At 44.4% G+C, this 10477-nt stretch overlaps 1 protein-coding gene and 1 pseudogene across 2 annotated transcripts; one reads left to right on the forward strand and one right to left on the reverse strand.

Moving 5' to 3' along the window:
• Window positions 1–4183: 4183 nt before the first annotated feature.
• LOC147442961 (annexin D5-like) lies at window positions 4184–6012 on the reverse strand (annotated as a pseudogene). The gene is made up of 6 exons (XR_015190219.1): window positions 5609–6012; window positions 5263–5408; window positions 4963–5176; window positions 4650–4861; window positions 4476–4574; window positions 4184–4357 (listed from the first exon to the last, which is right to left on the reverse strand). The product of XR_015190219.1 is annotated as an annexin D5-like (transcript).
• A 1184-nt stretch (window positions 6013–7196) lies between these two features.
• LOC147442962 (citrate-binding protein-like) lies at window positions 7197–8249 on the forward strand. Its single transcript, XM_086529757.1, has 2 exons — window positions 7197–7518; window positions 7633–8249. The coding sequence occupies exons 1-2, from the start codon at window positions 7252–7254 to the stop codon at window positions 8092–8094; spliced, it is 729 nt and encodes a 242-aa protein (XP_086385883.1). The 5' UTR covers window positions 7197–7251; the 3' UTR covers window positions 8095–8249.
• Window positions 8250–10477: the final 2228 nt, after the last annotated feature.

A 10477-nucleotide genomic window follows, 5' to 3' on the forward strand; every position in this document is an offset into this window, starting at 1 on the left:
CCAATTATAACTCGTCGGACTCTAACGCTGGCCAACAAGCAGCAATCTTGCAACCCAATAGACGTGTTCGCAGGCGCTTTGGTCAAGCAGCATATGTGAGGCCACAAGATGTAGCCTCTGACAGCTAGGGGGATTATCATGCAGAGCACATTCCCAACGAGGCAATGTTTGAGCCCGAGATTGATGAAATGATCGAGACGATCATGGATTCAGAAAGGCTTATCTATGATGATATGAAAAGTGAAGCCGATACGCCATTGTATAATGGAGCACGTATGTCTAGATTGAAAGCACTCCTGGTTCTTCTCAACATGCAGGCAAAGTTTGGATGGAGTGACACTAGCGTCACAGTGCTTTTCAGGTGATCTATTACAATTAGTTTACTTTAATCAAACTCTAAATGTATAATGATCTGATAGATTTTCACACGACTGTATCGTATTTTTATGTTGTGTAGATTGCTTAAAGAGCACATACTACCAGCTGACAATGTGATGCCAGATTCCCGAGATGAAGCAAGAAAGATTTTGCTAAACGTGGGGATAGATTACAATTCTATCCACGCTTGACTTAATGACTGCATTCTTTTCATGAGGGGAATACATAGACATAGAGAAGTGTCCGAAATGTGATTCCGAAAGATATCGAGTAGATCTCCACGGGACAAAAACTCCACAAAAGGTTTTGCGACATTTTCCTCTGCTTCCTCGCATCAATCATTTCTTCGAATGTAAGTCCATGGCCGCCCTAGCATCATGGCATGAGGAGAATAAATCTTCGGATGGTGTGCTACGAATTCCTGCAGATTGCGTAGCGTGGAAACATATAGATGGAACATGGTCGGATTTTGCCAAGGAAGCTCGAAATTTGCGCTTAGGCCTGGCTATAGATGGCGTAAATCCATTTGGTCAAAGATCAACATCTTACAGTGTATGGCCCGTTGTCATCGTCAACTACAACATTCCCCCGTGGTTGACTACGAAGAAGGGGCACCTATGGCTAAGCTTGATTGTGCCAGGGCGATATAAAGTGGAGAATATAGATGTGTATCTTCGTCCACTATTGGAAGAGCTACAACAATTGTGGATTGGCATAGAGGTGGTGGATATGAGCCGACACACAGGACGATGGAATGCTTTGATCAGAGGCATTCTAATGTGGACCATGCATGACTATCCCGGGCTAACAGAATGCTCAGGTGATCTATTGACACTCCTCACTCAGACACTGTAAATCTTGTTTTTTCCCATAGTTGATCTATTATCATGTGTATACATGCAGGGTTCAAACAAGCGGATACAGAGCATGTGTCACATGTGGACCTAGACTGAATGCACGTAGGGCGCCCTCACTGAAGAAGCAAATCTACGAAGGTCATCAAGTGTATCTTCCAGAGAATCATGTGTTACGCGACGGCTTTTTGGGAAGAGAGCCACCAAGGATGTCTGCACAAGCATGGTTAGAGCAAAAGGAGACATGCGATGACGGATTGCCTCCAGGGATGAAGAGACTATCTCTATGGTACGAGTTACCATACTGGCCCCGACTCATGATCAATCACTTGCTCGATCCAATGCACATATTCAAGAATGTGGGTAATCTACTATGGGACCATCTGACCGGCAAGAAAGATACTTTGGGAGCCAGAGTTGACCTTAGAAATGTGGATCGTATGGAGCAATATTGGTCGCAAACAGCGTCTGATGGATCGATAAAACTCCCTAAAGCACCATGGATTTTCACAGGAGCCCAATAACGCAAAGTAAAAGAGACCATTTGATCTTTGCGGATCCCCACTGGCGTAATGCACTCGCTCCGAACGTGTTTTACTAAAGAAGGAAAGCTTACCAGTTTGAAGTCACACGATTGGCATAAAATGTGTCAGGTACATTCATAGTGGACTTTAATATCATTGCATAAAATGTGGACTTTAATATCATTGCTGCACATACTGTACAGTTTATTTTACCGGTTGCCATTGAGAGATGTTTGTCTCTCGACATCCGTAACACAATCTACAAACTTGCAAAGCTGGTGCAATGGATCTCACAAAAGGAGATCAACGTAGACTCCATACCATTCGCCAAACTAAATGCTGCGGAGCTTGTGTGCGTGTTTGAGAAACATTCACCTACTACCATGCTAACCATTCAGGTGCATCTTCTTGTTCACATAGTTGATGAGGTGGAAATAGCTGGCACAGTTCATTCTAGATGGATGTTCTTCTTAGAACGTTTCATGGAGGGTCGCAACGCTACTGTGTGTAGAGGAGAGTCTGGTTTTCTTGAGGTGGATTCTACTAAGAAATGGACTGACCTAAGAGACACTTTCGTACTACCCGAGTATTGTGAACAAGTAAGTATGTAAATAGTTAACATCCCTCTTTTACAAGTTATGTGCTTGAAAGCTCTCATGTAAGTTATGTGGCTCTGGCAGGTAATATTTCATTCTACAAAGTCTACATCAAACTCGTGGTACGTCATAGAGGTAGCCCCTCGTAGTGCAAGGACGTATGAAGGCTACCATATATGTGTCAATCACAACGGCATCAATGGAGGAGATCAGAGAAGATGCTCAATCAGAAGCCGCTGCGGTGGTGCCAGACGAGCATCAAGATGCTACTACTCTATATGGGGTGCATGCAGAGGAGCTACAAAATGAAACAGAGGATATGTGTTTAAACGAAGAGCTCTATATAGATATAGGAAGTTATGCTGAGTTATGCCAGGATGAGAGAGATCTCTTAAAGCCACAAATATTGTATTTGAACAATTTTGCTCCGTGTTGTAAAAGCTCTAGCTTTCTAAGTACCTTCCATGGTGTATAACGCTCTTTTCTACTCGCGCTCACATCTTTTGATTGAAAATTCTGAGTTTTCGACTTGCCTCTTCTATCACTCAATTCATTGAGTCATTGTATTTATATGCGTCATTACGTCATTGTATTTAATGGTCTTTGCGTCATTGTCTACTCTATTCATTCAATATTAAGTTTACATATTCCTGTGTTTAATGCAGGTATGAATGATGAGGAGTTTCTTTCTTCTTTGTCACCGCAACAGAGACAGTGGTACGTGGAGCGTCATCGCTCTGGCGCATCATCGCGCGTTCCTACTCCATCCGCATCTCTCTCTCTTTCGGAGCATTCGGCGCGCTCCGAAGCTTCGGTGTCAACGAGACGATCTTCACACTCGTCTAGACACCGGCGCTCTAGTGGTGGCGGTGGCGGTTGTTGTGGGGATTCCACCGCCGATGCCTCCACACCGCCTCGTGTTCAACGAGGCTCTTTACCCTCCCTTTCTTTGCCCGCCCCCACACCAGCCTCAGCATTGCCATCTACGCCAGGTTTCACGCGGCTGACTGTTCCTAGCAGCTACACACCTCTACCTACTCCTCCAAGAGCCACCCCACTCGACACTCCTCGCTTCGGGGCCCAGACGCCGGTGGAGACACCTGACGTCCGTACCCCCATCGACACGCCGCTAGAGACCCCTGCCGGGACACCCAGGTTCACGCATCACCGGCCAGAGGGCTTGCCTTACTCCATCGACTTCAGCGGCGGCATCGTCTGAGTGAACCATAGCCGACAAGGGCTTCTTGTATCTCCGGGAAAAGGCAGCTTTACTGTTTGCCAAGTCAATCTCCGCATGAGTAACAACTACACGGATAAGAGTGTCATCATCGGTTCCGAGACCTTTCATGGACTTGTGTAGAACCTAAACAAGTGCAAACACCAGTATGAGAATACAACCACCCAAGAAAAAGTATAACATGGCCCACACTCTATATATAACATATTGATCTCACGTGACATAGAGAGCTTTTGATGATTGACCGCCATTGGATGACAAGCAACAAATAAATAGGCAAAAGCACGACCAAACAATCGCACATTATCAATATGCTCATGCATGGTTTAGTTATACTAATCTCCTAGAGGATTCATACAAAAAATATAGAAGTATCACCTGAAGTTCCTCATAAGGGGTGTATTAATTTTAATGGAGTTATAGGTTTACATCTACAAGAGGGGATTTTCAATTCAGTTTAGAGAAAAAAATGTAAGCTTCTAAAGAAAGAGGGGACATTTTATCCATAAAAGTATGTATGTGAGGAGGGACCCCCATTGAACACACGTGATATAGGAAATTCTTTATAAATGAACCACCCCATACCAAACTTCAAGCATGGAAGGTGCTTGTATTGGAATAGTTGCAAAACTGAAAGCAATATTACAACTAAGCCCACATTTGAGCATGCTCACACGTAGGCTTCATTATTTCAAGAATCTAGATAACTAAGCCTCATGTGAGCATGCAAAAAAGCCATTGTGAGACCGGTAACACTTGGAAATGACCCTAATAGACGCCAAATTGAAAACCAAGGTTAGCACTGTGTTTGTAAAGCAAAGCACGACAAGAGACATAATTCTAGACCAATTCTTGATACAATGTGCAATTGATAGCTTAGCCTCACCTCATAAAAATATTCTTCTGGATTGCTTACACATTTGGCGATCGTCATCACCGTTGTGTGAAATTCATTTTTGCATATGTCATCCATCTGATTGATAACCTATGCAACCATATAAAACTTCAAAACCTATGCAATTAAACAGAAAAGAGAAGTAGTCCAATGCAAGAGCTTCACCTCATAAGCATCCTGTCCATGCGTGGTTCGATAAGCATCAAAAATTCTGCATAATTGCCTTTGGCTTCTGCTTGTCAAAATATGAAGGGCAATTGTGTCTTCAATGTGTGTGAATAGCGCATTGTGGAGCTTCCAAGCATCTTCTAACGCAAAAAATGAGGTTCAAGATCCGCGGCCTCATCCCGAGTCCCACATAGATACTGAACAAAGAGCTGCATTGAACGTGTGCATGCCGCATCCATGTGTAAGAAACATGAGCAACACACAACACACCTCATGATAACACATGTAATGGAACCCCGTTTATAAGTACCTTCTGACAAGAGCCTGACAAAGTAGCTTCGATGTCATCTTGAAGAGGCTTGCCATTGCCTAATTGGCTATGGAAATGACATCATCCATCCTTTTCGTGCTAAAAACCTTAGCAAGGATCCGATTCCGTCGCAGCCCATTGCTGGTCTTCAGCGCTCCTCTAAGGATCCTGGCATCCTCCCAGGAGCTTCCCTCATCCACATCAACATGGCCTTCTATTCAAGTCACAACATTCCGAGTGAGAGCTCATGAGAGATTTGAATGCGCAACCGCAGGCATTTGCACAATGCTCAAACCTCACCTCAAAGTGATAATGAAGCTCGCTCTTGAGACGCTTGCAAAGATCCTCCTCAAACATATTCTTGTACACCATTCTGATTTGAGCATGCTGGGAAGCATTCCGATGGGCGAGTATTCTGATGACCTCCTCTGCGTCGCATCCAAGGCCTACCCCGAAAATGCATGTGAGACCCAAGAATGGTTGAGGAATGAAGATCCAAACACATGAATCGGCCCTCTCTCTGTGCACAGAAGGCTACAATTTGCATTGGGGGTACAAGCAGGGCATCATCATACAACCCTTCTACGCATCGATAGGGAAAATTAATGCATGATTTGAGCACGAAAATGGTGAGAAAGCAGCATACCTTTGAAAGCTCGATGCAGGTCCAGGCAGCCAGATTAGGGTTGGGAACCATGGGAGGTAAGCAGATGCTTGACATGAAGAAGCAAGACGCCAACCAACGGATCAGAAAAAGGTCGAAAACGTATATGTCCTCTACGAGAGAGAGAGAGAGAGAGAGAGAGAGAGAGAGAGAGAGATAAAGAGAGAGAGAGAAAGAGAGAGAGAGAGATCCTTTGGTCCAGGTTTTGGCCAGCTGCCGGCTATCAGAGAACTTAGAAGGCACCTTCTGCATAACGACAAAGTGAGCGCTGTCAAGTAGGCACGGAGAGAAGAGAGAGCCTCCGCCATTTTTTGTTGCCCTTGATTTTGAAGGTGAAACTAGGCTACTGAGACTACGCGTACGTCCACCGTCCCCCTCGACTTTGAAACTAGGCAAAGAAACAGCGCATGGTTGGGCGCTCTGCTGGAGGTAAGGTGGAATGGTGGGCGAAGCTTCGCACCAGTCCTGTCTGCTGAACGGAGTACTGTACGAACAAAACTGAGCTCGAGAGTTCACTTGCAGCGAAAGACTCAAACAAAAAATACCCGTCCACGTGGACGGCATCGCTTGGAGGACGCCTAAGCTGACCCAATACTAGGGCCTTTCTGTAGCAGGCAAAAACTAAACAACCTTTTTTTACTTCTTTCAATACGAGAAGAAATATAATTGAAGAATCCCAAAGCACATAATTGCTTGTTACTCTCTCTTGTGAGGTTAACTTCACCTCTTTAGGCTGCAGTTGCTCTACCCCCCATCCAAATAACAAATCACCCCTCACCTCACATGTGAGTGTGAGTAGGTGGTACGCATTTTCAAAAGGAAAACATACGGCGAATCTTGGGAGATCCTTTGAGGATTAAGCAAGGAAAGAAAAAAAAACGAGGCCATGTGGCATGCGAGCTAGGTAGGGGATGTGGACTCAGAGAGTGAGAGAAGGGGGGTGGACGATGACGGAGCACGCCAGTAGGTCATCGGAGCTGACAGCTGGCATTGCAGGTGGCAGGGGACAACATCAAGCAGTGGCTGGATTGCAGCACTGCAAGGAGATGGGCGAATGGTAGGTGGCAGCAAGGCGACGGGAGGGCGTGGGACGGTTCTTTTTTTTATAATTCTGAGATATTGCATCAGACAGCATAGGCCTACGACTTGTTGGTTTAACTTAACATCTTAAGGTCCGATGACATACGTGCTACGTTCAAAACCTCGTCAAGGCTTTTAGAAGGTGAAGAGGCCTTCGACTAAAGCTGGAAGCGGAAGCATCTCGTTAATGATGAATGAATAGCGAGTAGTAGGAGAGAGTAAATAGAGGGGGTAAAAAATCTTTGAATAACAAATTACCCCCCTCCATGTGGGGGGCCTCAAACAAAGTAAAACGTGTGGTGGGCTAACCAAGTAAATATAATAGTGCGCACTTGAAGGGCGTAAGATTGGCGGCGGATAACGTGTGGTGGGCTAACCGCGTAAAATTGGCGGCCGAGTGACATATTTTGTATCGAGCGGAACTCCTCACGTGGTTTTCTCCGTCATCCTATTTCGGAAAGCCATGATAAGTAATGGCCGCCTTATCACGAGGCGAGAGAGAGAGAGAGAGAGAGAGAGGGGGGGGGGGACGGAGGAGGGAGATCATGGGAAGGCTGCGCCCGCTTTCTGCAGTTTTAGAATGTGCGATGGTTGTGTGGTGCAGTAGCGTGATTGGATTGGGTAGTAGCAGTGATCCCACTCATGGCTTCACGCAGGTGGCATTCCGCTGCAGCATTCAGAAGCCTTACGATCGAAATGTGTCGGAGCGCTTCAGCTTTCACGATGGAGTCTACGATTTCCGGGTGTACAGCACCGACAAGCCGCACTTTAAGGGCAGCGCCACCAAGCCTCGCACGGAGCTCCGTGTTCTGGTGAGTTCATAAGATCTGCGAGTTCTCAATGAGAGAGAGAGAGAGAGAGAGAGAGAGAGTGGACTGGCTCCTGGGGTGAAAGCTTGCGCCTGCATCACTGACTTTCTTTTGTAGGACCATGATTACACCAGTGGTGTTTGGCAATTTGAAGGAGATTTCTATGTGGCCTCCTCGACCACTGGTGTTTGCATTATGCAAGTCTTTGGCGGGCGTCGTGGAGTTGGTCCAACTGCCCTTCGATTGCATATCGTTAACAAAGACCTTATTGCATACAATGAGGGCACTCCATCCAAAACTGTGGCTAATTCCATCACTGGCCGTTGGGTCCATTTGAATGTCATTCATGATGCAGATGAACATACCATGGCCGTATACATTGACAGTGTCTTAACATTCTTTGCTGACAATGCAAGTGACAAGAGCCATTATTTCAAGTGCGGAGTGTATGAACAACATAACCCTAGCTCTTACATGGAATCACAATGGAAAAATATCATTCTTTGGAGAAAATCCGGGCGGCAACACTCAATTGCTCAAGATCAATTTTCCTCATCTCCTCAATCTTGTGTAGGTTGATTCAATGCTTAGCTTGACTTCCATATTGCCAATTTGAAAGTACGTCATGTTAGATGAATGCTTTGACATTTTAGGCTCTTTATGCCTTTCAAAATTTCCAATAATCAAACAACTAATATTTTTAAGTTGATACATGTATAAAAGGACTTTCATGGCAATGTTTTCCTTTGGACTTGGATGCGCTGTTCTTAATAAATTAGATTATATAGATTTTGAACATGTTTATGGCTTTGTTCAATATCGTTTTCAACAAAGGCAAAAGGCTCCTGCTATCAAGCACAGAAGGGCCTTAACGTTCAAAGAAAATGATTGGGTCTTACTTAAGTTTCCTAAGGATCGATTAAGGCAAACAACGAGCAAAAATCCTATGGGCCATCAAAAGTATTATGCTAAGCTAGTAGAAAGATACTATGGTCCTTTCCAAACATTGAAGCCCATCAATGAAACAGATTACCAACTCAAGTTTCCCAACCATTGGCTCATACACAATGCCTTTCATGTGAGCCTACTTAAGCCCTACAAAGGAGATCCACCAAGTGAACCAATTATTGAAGACCCTCCCAAAGTTGAAGACCAAGAATAGGTGCTCCAACCCGAAGCTATCCTTTGGCATGAAGACAAGGTACTACGACATGGTAAGATTATCCGACGGTATCTTAGTAGGTTCAAAAATTATCCTTTTGAATATGATAGATGGATACAACGAATACAGCTTAAGGATAGTATGAACCTTGTCAATGCTTACGATGCTACATTAGAGTAAGCAAATGTACAAATTTCTCTTAAATGACCCATGTTTTTGGTCTTATAAGGCTAGTTCTGTTTTTAATTGTGTAAAAATTTAAATAGTATGCATGCTTAGAATCATGTTTGTGATGACGACGTCTCTCAAACACCAAGAAGAATTTTTCACTCTACTTTGGGAGAATGAAACGGACTAAAGAGCAGATATGCTTGCGGCGGCTATGTCTCCCAGTACCAAATGGATTAGTCATCCATCTTGGGAAGATATCGTAGGGTAAAAAGGGATCCTCTACCCTCTAAGTAAGATTGACTAATGACTAAGACTTCATCTCTTCTAGCTCATATAGTCAAGGACGAGTATGATTTAAAGAGAGGGGTAATGTCATAAAATCTAATATCTAACCAACACAAATGATTTTCTCATATTGAACTGAACATTTAATGGGGGAGAATAAACGGGAACAAGGGTTGATATATATACATGTGCTTACAGATCTATCTCAACACGGGGCCAATCGTGAAGGGGCCCAAATGAGAGATGATCTATCAAAGAGCAAGGCTAATCAATGGAGCATAAGAACTTAGGGTTAGCTTCATTGAAGACCTCTAATAGTTAGTGTAAAAGTCCTTTGACCTTAGGTAAGCTAGGAATGAGCTTGAGGTGGGAACCCGCCCAAGCTTGAGGTGGGAACACAGCCTAAGATTATGGTGCTTGAGGTGCCTAATGACAGAGATTCTTGATATGCTTGAGGTGCTTGATGATTGAGATGCTTGAGGTGCTTATCATGCTTGAGATGCTAGGGTTGTACTTGAGGTGAGAACCCAGCCCAATATTGAAGTGCTTAAGGGCCAAGCTTATGGTGGGAATAGGGCCTAATCTTGAGGGGATTGAGGTGTCAAAAAGTCAAGATCTAATCCCTACAAGGAGGGGGCGAGCCCTACATGAGGGGGTATGAGAGAGAACACACACACATACACACACACACACTCAAACAAAGCATGCCTAGTACAAAGAAAGCAAAGGTGTAAGAACTAGGGGAAACTAGACTGAAGATCCTCCTCCCAACCTCCCATTATATAGGCGGGCTCCTAGCCCCTTGCCCTAGACGGATCCCGTGTCCACACTATCTAGCCCGAGACCCTTGGCCGTAGTCCATGAACATCCTACTTCTTAGTCTACAGGACCCTTGTCCTGACATTACTCCCCCCTTAAGAAGAGTTTTCGTCCTCGAAAACAAAAGTGGGAAACTTCTTCTTACGAACACTAATGTTTTCCCAAGTGGCACCTTCTTCAGGTCGGTCTTTCCACTTGATTAAGGCTTGTTGTCATACGTGATGTCATGTACGCAACTCATGATAATCCATAACACATTTAGGTTCATGCGGTAAGGTAGGAGGTTCAATGTAATCAGCCAAAACTTGTTGGTCAATGACGTCGTCGTCCCCATTTAACCGCTTTCGTAGACGGCTTACATGAAACACCGGATGAATGCGAAAATGTGATGGTAATAATAGTTTGTAGGCACGATCACCGACTCGCTTGAGTATTTTGAAAGGCCTAGAATATCAGGGAGATAATTTAGGTGTCGGTCCAGTTTTCAGACTTTCTGAATGTTCTGGTACACGTAAAAATACTTCC

This window comes from Adiantum capillus-veneris, chromosome 14 (assembly GCF_014529385.1).
Source record: "Adiantum capillus-veneris isolate H3 chromosome 14, ASM1452938v2, whole genome shotgun sequence".
In the NCBI taxonomy this organism is placed as follows: domain Eukaryota; kingdom Viridiplantae; phylum Streptophyta; class Polypodiopsida; order Polypodiales; family Pteridaceae; genus Adiantum; species Adiantum capillus-veneris.